We start from the raw sequence: 14,207 nt of genomic DNA, 5'->3' as shown, positions 1-14,207 counted from the left end.
CGTTCTAAGAGATAGAGTGTCGTGTCCAAGTCATCGGCAGAAGCGGAGTATCGTTTGATGGCAAGCACTGTTAGTGAGATTGTGTGGTTAAGGTAGTTGCTCAAAGAACTTAGGATTCAACATTCAGGCCCCACTCCACTTTACTGTGACAACCAAGCTACACTTCACATTGTGGCAAATCCTGTATTTCATGAACGAACCAAGCACGTTAAAATGGATTGCTACTTTGTTCATGAATGCATACAGTCTAGAGAGATAGCTCCATGAAAAATCTAGAGGAAACACTAGGTCACAGATATTTATACAAAAGCCTTGAGTAGAGAACACCATGATGATTTGATGGGCAAGTTGGGTGTTGCAGATCTCCACACCCTAACTTGAAGGGGAGTGAAAGAATGCATGTGAAAGGATGCATGAGTGCATGCATGATAGGCTTACGTGATGGGCTGATACATACTGTACTGGACTTGGGCTGAACATGCATATGAATGTTATATTGTTTGACCGAGCAGTGTGATCATAGGGATCACAAATCAGTCAGTTTAAATGCATATATTATATACAATACAATCACGAGGGATACCAGGAGGTATTATAGGCGGTAGTTTAGCATATAGTCTTTGCATATATTCACCCCATTGTACAGCTTTTTTGCCTTGAATGAAAAAATCCCATTACTGTTAAAATCTTTAAATTTCAAACATATTAATATGTCTGAAATTCAAACATACCCTCACACCTGTCGCCACATATTCATGAATCTAAATTTCAGACATTTTTAAAAATTTTAAAATGTCTGAAATTCAGACATATAGCTTTAGTAAGACTGTCAGAATTCAGACAATTTGAATTCAAAATTTCAAATGTCTGAATTCAAACATAAATAAGTAAATTATTTATTTAAAAATATAATTTCAATAAATTAAAATAAAATTTAGTAATTAATAATCTAATTCTAATAAATTATGAACCAAAATTCATTTAGTATTTCTTATTTTAGGTAAATTAATTTTTCTTAAATATTACTTTATTAATAAAAAATAATTAAGATTATAATTAATAATTGAATTTATTATAGTTATTTTTTAAATTAATTATATTTACATAATAAACAATTGAGTAATAATTTACTTTAACTAATTAATTAAATTAAATTATTTAATTTTTTAAAATATTTCTCATAATAATTTATGGTGACAGTTAATTTTAGGATTGTGGCTATAAATAAAATACTTTAAATATTTAATTATAAGTAAGCCACTTATTCATATATTGTCATAGGTTTTTGACAAATTGTAATTAAAAATGTTGTTAAAATTGTATTTTGCACTAGTGTATTTTGAGGGAGTTTCGATATGACACTTTTGAAAATTGAGGAACTACTCCATGACTCAAATTTCCATAAACCAATGACCCTTTGACTTTTTTAATGGCTCGTTTGGAAATCCTTTTTCATCAATTATGTTCCGGATTTGGGTGCTGCTGGCTTCTGCCGCCGAAAGGTTGGATCAAACTAAATGAAATTACACTGGAATCAGTTGCTAGACCCTCATTGATATCCTTAGCTCATACTCTGATGTGTTTTCCAGTCATAGCCTTGCAATCTTTGAGATTTCTAAGCTTTTGAAATATGAGTGGAATGCCAATGCTCAACACATTTCATGATTTCATAATCAAGTGGTTGACATTTTAGCCAAAGAGGTGCCGAACGTTTCTTCTTTATCAGATAGTGTTTCTCCCTTTTTGAGGGACTTTATTCTTAATGATTGTTTGAGATTTGAATCCTCCCTTTTCACTTAGTTAATTAATATGTCAGGCTCACCCCTCCGTCCTACCAAAAAAAAAATTGAAGGAATAAATAAAAATAAAAAGAAATAATTGAAGATTTTAGATATTGAAATTTAATTTGAATATTTATGATTTTTTAATTATTGTAACCTTTGAAATATTATTATCTTTTTACAATTATCATCATCATCATTCATAATATTTTTTATTTAATTTTAAATTTTTTAAAATATTCTCAAATTTAATTTATAAGGTTAGGTTAAAGTTCGTAAATAGACCTTTAACACATTTATTTTGTGTAGCTATAATATTAATATGATAGTCAAATTTCTCAAAAATTAAATTGGTTTCAAAATTTGAATGCAATTCATCCCTGCATGTTCTGATTTCTCATATCTTCTCAATTCATTTTTACTCCTTATTTGTTTCCCTTTCTTTTTATTATTATTTTTTTAATTTAAATGTGGATTGCAATTTCAAAATGCATGCCATTCTTCTCTTTTATCCAAATTTTATATTCAAAACGCGTATCACATTCACAAGGGACATTTCCCCTATTGGTTTCTATTGGTCAATTCAAAAATCCATTAAACAAATACAATATTCTGTCATATTTTTTGTCACTTTCTTCAGATTTTCTCCCTTTAGGATGATGCTTGTTTGCAAATTTATTATTAGAAAATAATAATTAAAGGCCTTGTAAAGACATTAATGACAACTAAAGATCCCAAAATATTGAAATGTTATAGAAGGATCAAGGTCTTTATTTGCAATTAAAATATAAATAATTATTAAAATAACTATTGGAATGTGACTCATGAATTTAAGTAAAGTTGGTTGTGCATTTAAGTGATATAACTTGTAAATCAATAAAAAATCAATTATGAACAAGCAGATAGTTTTATGAATTTATGTCTCATCACTAATGAATTTAATGATTGTTGCTTATGAATTTTAAGAAGGTTAATAGTGAATTCATGAAACTTCATTGTGAATAAAAATATAGTCTCTTAATTAATAATGCATACTTGTGCTTCAAGGATAATCAGTCGTGAATTTAGGGAATATTACCTTTGAATACATGGAACATCAATTGTAAATGAATATGAAGCCTTAATTGTAAATCAATAATTTAGAGATCTACTCATGGTTTTAAGTATTTATATTCATAACTAACTTTTCATATATTCACAAATAACTTTTCAAATATTCACAAGTGATTTTCTTTAAATTCTCAAATAACATACAATAAATTCACAAAATTATCTATTTATTTACAATTGACTTTCTCTATATTTACTAATTATTTTCTTTAAATGCATAATTTCTTAAATTTCTAAGTGACTTGTTATTTCAATAATAAAAATATTTTAATTACAAATAAAAACAATAGATTATTTTTTTACATTTCAATATTTCGAAACCTTTAATTGTCATTAATGTCTTTACATGGTTTTTAACTGTCATTATGTCTTTATATCATTATAGCAACCTGCCATTTTTCTTTTTAACATTCAGTTCCACTCTCTGGTGTCAATTCTATTTAGTATAGCATGAGCTTGACCATTGACAAACGACAAACCACATTTTATACACATTTAGCTAACAAATTGAGTGCTGCAAAATTTATTTAAATATTTAGAATGGAAAATTCATATTTTCTTGACTAAGACAATATGATCTTTGTTTGACAAATTAATGAGATATTGGAAGAGTTAGCGGAGTTCCGCAGGTGGTGACATGTAAAGCTGCAAATTAGTGCACGGCAGATAACGATCGTGATAATTATTTGCATTAGATTGCATGGAACTTCCTGACTCTAAGTGATATTAAATTCTTAATGCATTTTCAGGAAGAGTTGAAATCAAAAGGGAAAGAAAAGTCAGATTAGTAACTTTCTCAACAAGAAAATAGTACTCATCAAGAGCAAAGAGAAAAACTATGAACCGTCGATTGAAAAATTTATGCTTCATGAACCCATTTAAAAGGCAAAAACCCATAAAGAAAGATTGTTAAAAGGGTAGAAACAGAAGACAAAAGGCCCATCTCTTTTTGGGTGGAGAATTACTAATCCAATGGGTATCAGAGTTTATAAAGAATTTTTAGGAATTTTCCTCCTGTGTGCTTACTATTTTTCGTCTTTAGCCTCTGGCTTAGATATTCTTACAGCATCTGAGAGCATGAAAGATCCTGATACTCTTATCTCTAATAGCACCAATTTCACACTTGGATTTTTCAGCCCCAAGAATTCATCCAATCGTTACCTAGGAATTTGGTACATGTTAAAAACCAGTGTGGTATGGGTGGCTAACAGAAACGAACCACTCACAGATTCTTCTGGGATTCTCAAGATATCTGAAAATGGCAATCTGGTGATCCAAGATGGAAAGGAACATGTTGTTTGGTCATCAGATGGATCAGATAATGACACGTCCCATGTCACTTTGCAGCTGCAGGATTCTGGAAATCTTGTGCTGCTGAACAACATCACAGGAAAAGTTATATGGCAAAGCTTCGACCATCTTTCTGACACAACACTGCTACACAATAATGATGGTTCTAATGCACAAGAAGGTCAGAAATTCATGTTGACATCATGGAAGAGCCCTTTTGATCCATCCATGGGAAGCTTTGCTGCTTCTATTCAACCTACTATAATTCCTCAACCATTCATTTGGAAAAACAGTCACACATATTGGCGTGGAGGTCCGTGGGACGGTCGAATCTTCATTGGTATACCCAATTTGGACAATCAGTATCTCAATTATGGATTCACTTCACAAAATGTAAATGGTACATTCTATGTATATTTTGTATATATACACCAGTTACCATTATCATTCTATAAGTTGAACTTTGAAGGGAAATTGGTATTTAATAGTTGGGATGACAATAAGAAACAGTGGGTGCCTCAATGGACAGTGCAGCAATCAGACTGTGACATTTATGGCATTTGTGGATCGTTTGGCAGTTGTGATCCACTAAGAAAGCCAATTTGTAGCTGTTTGAGAGGTTTTTTGCCAAGAAATGCAGAAGAATGGAATGAAGGAAACTGGACTAATGGGTGCATAAGGAGGAAACCATTGAAATGTGAGAGAGTAAAAAATGAAACCAGGAATGGATATGATGATGATGAAGATGGGTTTGTGCAATTGGAGAATACCAAGGTTCCAGACCTACTAAATGGGACTTTCACTGTATCAGCATTACCAGATTGCAGAATCCAGTGCTTGAACAACTGTTCCTGCTTAGCATACGCCTATGATGCTGGCATTGGCTGTATGATGTGGAGTGAAAATCTGATTGACATACAAAGGTTCTCAAATGATGGTCTCAACCTGTACATTCGTCTGGCAAATTCGGAACTAGGTAACTCATCAATTTCTTTGCTCAATGCTTGAAATCTAATCCCTCAACTTATCTGCAAAAAATGAGACTAATGATTTTATCTTAATGTATTGCAGAAGAAAAGAGTAACTTAGCAGTTATAATTTCAATTCCAGTGACAATAGGAACAATTCTTGTCGCAGCTTGTGCGTATGTCATATGGAGATGTTCCGCTAAACATCAAGGTAATTATACTCAAGAATAAAGACAAGCAATTGATTTGATGAGGATAATTTAAACTCTAATGTTGCAGATCAATTCATTTAGTATTATTGATTATCTTGAGGTTCTAAGAAAACATCAATACATGGCTACTTAGGAAATTGTTCTGTAATTATAATTTTTCCTTTTTGTGAACTTTGGTATACGACAACAATTACAGTATATGAGAACATTAATTTTCATTTACCAATGTGGTCTTGCAGTTTCAACTATTGAAACTGAAGTAATTTTCAATTGTAAAAGAAATGACGATACAGTAATGTGTTATCAAAATGGAAACTTAAGAGAATTATTTAGAAGAAAAAAAGCCAACGTTTATATACACAGTTGATTCAACTTCCAGTTTAATTGATTTTGCATAGCATTTTTCATTAGTTACGACATTCTCTTTTCATATTGCCAGACCTGAAATGTCTTCTGCACATCAATAGACTTTTGGGTTTGCATAATAAAGCCACAAAAGAAGCCATCCAATAGATGTAGATTTTTTGTTTTTAAATGTGAACTGTTTTTTTCCCCCTTTTGCCATTATGAATGTAAATGCTTGTTATTGCCATAAACAGAAGAACCATTGACAATCATAGACAATGAAATCTCTAGTGAGATGCTAAAGGAACTACCACTGTTTGAATTTGCAAAGCTCGCAGTCTCAACCAACAACTTTCATTCTGCTAATAAGATTGGACAGGGAGGTTTTGGCCCAGTATACAAAGTATGTCTAGCCTCATAAAGCTCATCTTCCATGAACTTACAAAGGTTATCAAAAGGTTTTAAAAATATTCTTGTAGGGAAAATTGCAAGATGGACAAGAAATTGCAGTTAAAAGACTTTCAAGTGTAACAGGACAAGGCCATGAAGAATTTATGACTGAGGTAGTGGTGATTTCTAAGCTTCAGCATCGCAATCTTGTGAGACTTCTTGGTTGCTGTGTAGAGGGAGGTGAAAAGATGTTAATTTACGAATACATGCCAAATAAAAGTTTGGAAGCATATCTCTTTGGTTAGTAAGTTTTACTTTTCTTTATAAGTGTCCAAACAGCAGTTTCACGAAAAGAGGATTTTAGTTAAAAATATGCACATAAGTTAGGGAAGCAAAAGGGAATACTTGCTTCATTGTTGTAGATTCTAGTTTCCTCAACATTAGTTTCTGGTGATTCAACAAGCGTATTTTCCACTTGGCATATATTGCAGGTCCACTCAAACAAGATGTCCTTGATTGGCAAAAGCGTTATCATATAATAGAAGGAACTGCTCGAGGTTTGCTCTATCTTCATAGAGATTCAAGACTAAGAATTATACATAGAGATCTCAAGGCAAGTAATGTCTTATTGGATCAAGAGCTAAATCCTAAAATATCAGATTTTGGTACAGCAAGGATTTTTGGAGTTAGCAAAGATGAAGGCTATACAAGAAGAGTAGTTGGAACATAGTAAGTTAACCTTTCTCGTTGTATTTAGCATAGGAATCCAATATTCTCCAAGAGCTAACTGCTTCAATGTTTAAATGCAAGTACAGCGGCTATATGCCTCCAGAATATGCAATAACAGGCATTTTCTCTGAGAAATCAGATGTCTTTAGTTTTGGAGTTTTGCTATTGGAGACAATTAGTGGGAGGAAAAACACAAGCTTCTACAATGATCAGCAAGCTCTAAGTCTAATAGGATTTGTACATATTGTATTTCTAAAATTTAACCTTTTCATATATTAGAGTTAACATCTAAAGCTCATGGTTATTTTCTGTTTTCAGGCATGGAAACTATGGAATGAAGAGAATATCATGCCTTTAATAGATCCTAAGATACATAACCCACAGTTTGAAGAGGATATGATGAAATGCATACATATCGGATTATTGTGCGTGCAAGAATTTGCAAAAGACCGACCTACCATGGATTCTGTCATCTTAATGCTGCACAGCAAGATTGTCAATTTGCCTTTCCCCAAGCAACCAGCCTTCATCAATTGGCAGGCTGCATTTGCAGAGAGTTCCCAAAATCAACAAAAATCTAGCTCCAATTATCATGTCACTATCACAAACATCCAGGGTAGGTAGAACTATTCGACAAACATCCAGGGTAGGTAGAACTATCCTGTTATTTCACTTCTAATCATGTTTTCAATGACTTCTTTTATCACGACTATGTAGTGCCTTTAGGAATTGAGCAATGTAATATTAACTCCTGTGTGAAAACGTAATTGTAAATGTTAAATTGGCTCCTTGTAATTCAGGCACTGCCATGTTTCAAAATCTATGGAGGATATACTTCCAATCAATCCATTCAATGGTACAGATAAAAATTTAAATAGGAATGTAGTTCTTAGCAATTTGCAAACCATACTGTTAATTAACTCATTGAACCCGAATCCTTCCACAATCATCATTTGCATGAAAGCTACAATTCCCAATAATTCAAAACTTAATCAGATATCAATCCCTTATTGGCCATTATAATAAGTCAAAACTGCCTATTCTTTCTCTCATGTTTTTACCCAAACATCTTATAAGAACAGAGGCCCAACAACAAAACTTGACCATTGAACAGCTGAACCTGTCTGAGAGAAATTTTGACCTGTCTTAAAGCTTTGAAATTGGTAACACTTCGTTATAAGCCTTGCAAACTTTTAGTCCATAATCACTCAGCCTTATCAAGAAGATCACATTCACCTAATGTATTTCTCAGCTACTATCATCTATCTTTTAACCCAAAAAACTCAATCTAAGCCCCCAGCTTATCTGTGTGTGTCTCCGTGTGTCCTGTTGCACGTCATAATCATTTCTCATTACATGCTATTTAACCACTGCACATGTCTCAAGAATCCATTCATATCAACTCTCTCTTTCTCATTGCACCAATAACCTACTTGCTGATGGCCTCTCTGATTCATCTCCACTCTCTGCATTCAAAGAATAATGGCTATGAGACCATTCTCGATCTTTCTCCTCCTTGATAAACCCTATCATTGTTCCCAGCCGCCACTGTTGATCCCCAAAACACCAAATATCTCATCTTCCAAGCATTATACTTATAAAGAAAATGGTAACTTGAACATCAATCACACCTTTACTTAACCCCATGAGAAAGCATGGTCCTTAGCATAGACTCAATAGCCTTTGAAACCACAAGGAGTTTTAGGAGCTCATGCTATGAAGGTACAATAATAGACAAGGGCCTGCCCCATCATCAGCTTGATGCTATCCTCCAAAACATTAGGAAGCTCAAGTCAAGCTTTCAGGTTTTAAGAAAGGGTAGGAACTTCTATATTATTCACTTTAACAACACAAAGGGTTGCGTCTATGTGCAAATGAATGGCCTGTGTGTTGTCTGAAATTTTTTGTCAGCTGTTGATCTTTTGAAAAACCTGATACTGAATAAAATCCAAGTCCTTGTTATTCTAGTGGGGATGCACTCTAAAGGCATCACCCAAGAGTGGTAGACAGACATTTGGCAGGGGTACTGAGATGGGGAAGCAATGATCATGTGATTTGATCTCAAATTATGATTCGGGTCGAAGTCCCAAGAATTAAGAATTAGATTGATGCATACAGCATACATCCTAGTATTAAAATTGACGAGATAAGCATATGTTCTTCTAAACGTGTACTGTTTTCTAACTCATGCACTAAAGTTGAATTGTTTTGTATTTCTAAACTGTATTTTATGAAATAATTTGTGAAGCAATTGATTCACATAGCCTATGCTATACTTTGGTAGAAATAGGTGAGCTAGAAGACGAGTTTGTTTAAAATGTTTTCCTACTTACAAATGATCAAAATTGGTGCCATTGGCATAAAGCAATAAGGATAATATGGTTATTAGAAATTCGTGGCTATGATACCAACTTCCAATTTATTTTATTTTTTAAAAAAATATAATTAAAATGATTAAAATAACTATTTATAGTTAGTCATACTTAATTTATATTAATAAATTTATTTATATTATATATTAATAATTATAATATGTATAATCTAATTACTTAATTCTAATCGAATATTAATTTTAACTCATTCTTAATAATTATTAAGTAAATTAGAAGTTCAAGCCATAGACATCAACCTTTAATAACCATACTGAAAATTTGTGTCATTCAATTTAGTTACATTTCATATAAAATCATCCATTCCCTCACCATGCATTTAAAGGTAACCATTTTCTGATTAAAAGAAATAATTATGCTATAGGAAAGATGATCCATTCGTCTCAAAAACGATTTTAATTTTTTCTAACGAGAAATGCTCAATTTGTCTCTGAACAACCACAGATATCCATTCAATAGAGGGCATAATATACATCTTCATTCAAATGTACCTCTTCCCCTGTGCCTAAGAAATAATAATAGTATGTTTATGCTCGCAAAAATGCACAAACAGCTGCAGAATTCTCAACTATGGGTGCATCCCAAAAAAACAAAACAAAACAAAACAAACAAGCTAAGATAGGGCTTAGGGGCAAGTTTACAAATGGAGGCTGATTTCGTCTCCTTCATATTATAATGCATTTCAAAAGTTAATTAACTACTCCAATTAATTCATCGAGGAGCAATGTACACACAAAGTGTCAGTACTATACCAAAAAAAAACAAATGATTGTATTAGTATAAAATTTGTGTCGAAAACCAGATCCAGGAAAGAATGGTAATCAACTCGAACCAAGTAAAGGACTGGAGAATTAAAACAGAAAAAGAGGGAACTCACCAGAGAATGTAAGAATCGATGTATAACGAGGCTTCCGTTTTGGTTCGTCGAAAGCTTCTCAAGCAACTCGAGCTCCGATGAAGAACAGAGCCGCAATCAACGAAGCAGCTATTTCGCGCGGGGTGCTTTGATGGTAAAACTACAAATGAATTGTTAATCCAAATGGCTGATGGAAATGTCGGGCAAGAGAGGGATATACATATTTGTTTGGAGGGATTTCAAAAAAGGGGAAAGAAGGGAGGTGACGGAAAAGGAAACGACACTTTCTTTGTTTAGAGGGAAAGAGAAAGAAAATACCCTTATCATTTATTTTTATGGTTAAGCAATGAAGTCACATGGGAATATTAAAATGAAATCAAAAAAAAAATATTGGAAAATCATGACTATATTAGCAAAAAGAAATATTAAAAAACTGATTTATTGGCTAAATTCCTTGAGTGTCTTGCTCCTTGCAAGTTCCAGCATGCCACAAAATTTACGTTCTCAATGTGTGTGAGAGTCAATAATTGTGAGTTTTCATGATTATTTATCATGATATTTTTTTAAAGTGCATAAACTATCAAAAGTTTTAAAGAATAAATGATTTCATGAGAAAGTAGCCATTCATAGTTTTGAAGTGAATAAAAATTTATAAAATGGGGTGCTTTGATGACTGAAGTTGAAAATCAAAGTAACAAATTTAATTGGCCTAGAGTAGGAAAGATGCCGTGTAAAAGTGAGGTTTTTGACTGTTGCAGAGTTTGTTGAGTTTGGTTTGATTGAGTCAAGATATCACTTTTAGTGAGCCATTCCCCTTCTTTATGATCCAATGGCCGCTTTCTATTCAAATTTAAATTTTGTAACATTTTAAAATTTAAAATAAAATTGATTAAATTAATTACGGGATTAACTAAGGTTTTTACTAAGTTAATTAAACTGATTGAACTCGTGAAACTATGAGAGAGAGAGAGAGAGAACTGTAGATTGTCAGGGTTTTTCTATTAATTATGTCCAATGTGTACATAAATATTGATAAAGTTATTGTGTATGTACCAATTTAATTGGGAGAGGTTTGCCATTTGCCTGTGGTACTTTAAGGGAGATAATTTATGCTATTAGTAGAGAACTAGAGTTTACTTATTATACTACTGGAAAAACAAAACGGAGTTGACCGTAAATACATGGCTATTAGAAGATTCATTTCAACACTCCATATATTACTCGAATCATGACTCCATTTAGATGCATTTCCAAAATTCAGACAAAATCTGATTAACGTTTTGCACTACAAATTCTGGATTTCGATTTTTTTCTTTACTCTTCTAATTTTATTTATAAAACACTTTCGATATATTTAACTAGAATCATGAAAAAGTTTAAAACTTATTAACCCCATCAAGAAATTTGATAATTTCTTAACTTTACCTCCCATTAAATATGTATATTTTAACAACATAGTTTATCTTACTAACATTTAATGAAAGTCAAATGAAAAAATTTTTGCAATAAAAATTTAATAAGATGATTTATAAATAGGATAAAAAAAATCTTCCCTCTCTACCATATTGGGCCACAGGGAGTATATCATAAACATAGGAGCATCTTCCTTTGTCACGCCATTATTAGATCAACAAAAAAGCTTTCTGCCATTCATCTAAGTCATTTAATTTCCAAGAAACATCATAGCCAGCCATTCCTTAATTGATGCAAAACTGTTTTCATCAACTCTAATTGACAAACAACAGCCAAACCAAGAGGCTTTAATTTAACCCAATCACACCAGGAAAAAAAAAATGATACAGTGGATTCTACATACTTAAAGATCAATGCGCATCTCATTAATCTTTACCACCCCTCTTGTTTAATTCTCTCTTCATTATAATTTATAAGATACTTTTATATAAACTCATGCATATCAATAAAGTTCATTAAATATATTTTAGTATCTTATTTTTTTAAAATAAAAATATAAATTTTTAAAAATCTTCTTAATTTAAAACTTTATTTGTGAAGCAATATTAAGGAGAGAAATAATATATTAGGAATAGTAGTATTAAAATAACATTATCAATGAGATTTTATTTTTGTTAAAATGACTTGTATTTTAAAATGACAAATATCTCTCAAAAGTATTTTTTTTTGGGGGGGAGGGGGAGTAATTCACAAGTTGGTGTTGCACTTGATAAAACTCTCCACAGGGAAAAAAATAACTTAATGAAAACATTAATCTTCCAAATAACGAGCCAGAGATAATTATATATTTGTCCAATACGAAGAACTTTAATCTTCCTTATCAGAATCAACCAACACTTTTGCAACTTTATATCCTTCCTTCACTACAAAAAATGTTGTTTAGAAACACTCAGTAATCCGTTTTTAACTAGTAAAAAAATCCATCTCTAAACAAATAGAGATGAATTTAAAGATAAATATTACAGTATTTTAAAAAGGAGTGTTGTTAAATAATTAAAAATAAATTTTTAAAACCAATGCTAATTAGAAACGGATTTATTCTCTCTCTAAATAAAAAATGCCGTTTTTAATTTTCCTTAATAATTTGTTGCTATAAAATGCTTTAAAAATTATATAAAATAATAGAAATAGAATAAAATAATCTCTAAATCGGTTTCTAAAAAATAAAAATTAAATTTCTCAGGTTTCCATTGCCATGTTAGTACTACTTCACCTGCCACATGTGAAATGAGTCAATGCCACATCACTTGACACTTCAAGGGCCATGTGTGCATTTGCAGGTACTAACTCACCTGCCTATGTGTAGGTCAACTAATGCCACATGATGATTCATGTCACTATTTCATGCCATGTCAACTTCTACCATGTGTCACATCACATATTTATTACAAATATATTAAGGCTAAGGTTTGATCCTTTGACCTCCCTACCTTTCTTAAGCCCTTCTCTTTTACGAGTTAAACTAAAATGCATCTATAGTTATTATATGTAAAATTAAATATATGTTACTTAACTACATACATATATACAAAATAATATATTTTAAACACATATACATATATTTTATTTTATTTTCAATTATTAATATGATAAAATTATTTATATAACTATTTATATTATTTTTTAATAAAATATGATTTTTGTTTGGAAAATGAACTTAAAATGAAAATTTTTTAATTTAAAAATATTTTTTTAAAATGACAATAATTAAGTATATAATTTATTTCAAAATATGTATTATTTTAGTTTATATTAAATATCTTTTACTTTTATTTTCTCCATATTAATCTAAAAATATTAATAAATAAATGATTTTATTTTTATCTTCTCCCAAAATGGTTAAATGTTTCCCATTCTTTTCTTACAAATAAATGTTATCTATAATTTTTAAATAGTTTTCAAAATTATTTTAATGAAAAAATTAATTTTAACAATATAATTTTTTTTAATTGTCATTTTGAACAATTTTAAATTTTCAATGAATACTAATAATTTTTTAAATACAAAATATTTATATTAAATATACATATATAATTTTTTGCTTTTAAAAATTATTTTTAAACAAAATTATTTTTTATCATATTTATTTATTATTTAATATGGAACGAATTTAAAATTTTAAATATTATAAATATGTTATATATATAGTAATACTTTATTCTATTTATAATAACTTAATTATTATTTTATTTATATAATTTTATGTTATACTATATATCAATAAAATAATTGTTAGAATTTTGAACATAGTTGAACACAATTTCATATATCGATTTCTAAGTGAAAAAATTCTAGAACCTACATCAAATATTAGTAATAGCATTAAATAACATAACTTGGGACATATTGATAGAAATATAAGGAGCCTAATTCTAGGTTGCCTATAAGATATGACAACAGTCCATGAGTCACACCAATGTAACCATTCAAAAGCATAAGATTTATTTGTTCTTCCTGAGTGTGAAGCTCATTGAATAAGGGTCAAAAGTTTTATACTTTCTTTGATGTCAATTTGCATCGTAATATCCCCAGACATGTATCAAAAAAATTGATGGATTCAAAAGTTAAAAATAAAAAATACAAGTCATTTTTAATTTTGTCTTTTATTAGAATTAGAGATTCATTTAGTGATGATAATTTGTTGGTCTCTAATATATTTACTT

General features: G+C 30.6%; 1 protein-coding gene and 1 long non-coding RNA gene across 3 annotated transcripts; one reads left to right on the top strand and one right to left on the bottom strand.

Annotated features, from left to right (window-relative positions):
- Positions 1 to 3,728: 3,728 nt before the first annotated feature.
- On the bottom strand, positions 3,729 to 10,353 carry LOC129285110 (uncharacterized). Its single transcript, XR_008587084.1, has 2 exons — positions 10,093 to 10,353; positions 3,729 to 5,209 (listed from the first exon to the last, which is right to left on the bottom strand). It is a non-coding gene; the product is annotated as an uncharacterized LOC129285110 (long non-coding RNA).
- Positions 3,829 to 7,734, top strand: LOC129285106 (G-type lectin S-receptor-like serine/threonine-protein kinase At1g11330). Of its 2 annotated transcripts, XM_054920662.1 has the most exons (8): positions 3,829 to 5,157; positions 5,253 to 5,360; positions 5,961 to 6,109; positions 6,186 to 6,396; positions 6,588 to 6,825; positions 6,912 to 7,071; positions 7,144 to 7,445; positions 7,476 to 7,734. In XM_054920662.1, exons 1-8 carry the CDS (start codon positions 3,864 to 3,866, stop codon positions 7,477 to 7,479), a joined length of 2,466 nt encoding a protein of 821 aa, XP_054776637.1. In that variant the 5' UTR covers positions 3,829 to 3,863; the 3' UTR covers positions 7,480 to 7,734. The 2 variants fall into 2 exon arrangements, with proteins under 2 accessions (XP_054776637.1, XP_054776638.1); XM_054920663.1 differs by having other exon boundaries at positions 6,912 to 7,062; positions 7,144 to 7,734.
- Positions 10,354 to 14,207: the final 3,854 nt, after the last annotated feature.

Source organism: Prosopis cineraria, unplaced genomic scaffold, assembly GCF_029017545.1.
Source record: "Prosopis cineraria cultivar Desert tree isolate PC_DT_omini unplaced genomic scaffold, ASM2901754v1 PC11, whole genome shotgun sequence".
Taxonomy (NCBI): Eukaryota; Viridiplantae; Streptophyta; class Magnoliopsida; order Fabales; family Fabaceae; genus Prosopis; species Prosopis cineraria.
This window is presented reverse-complemented; position numbering and strand designations above follow the sequence as displayed.

What these genes read in the sequence shown, in the direction of transcription:
- LOC129285106 (XM_054920662.1), top strand. Translation starts at nt 3,864, where the DNA reads ATGGGTATCAGAGTTTATAAAGAATTTTTAGGAATTTTCCTCCTGTGT. An exon ending in ATGTTCCGCTAAACATCAAG is followed by an intron (nt 5,361 to 5,960) that starts GTAATTATACTC and finishes TGCCATAAACAG; the next exon opens with AAGAACCATTGACAATCATA. An exon ending in AGAAGAGTAGTTGGAACATA is followed by an intron (nt 6,826 to 6,911) that starts GTAAGTTAACCT and finishes ATGCAAGTACAG; the next exon opens with CGGCTATATGCCTCCAGAAT.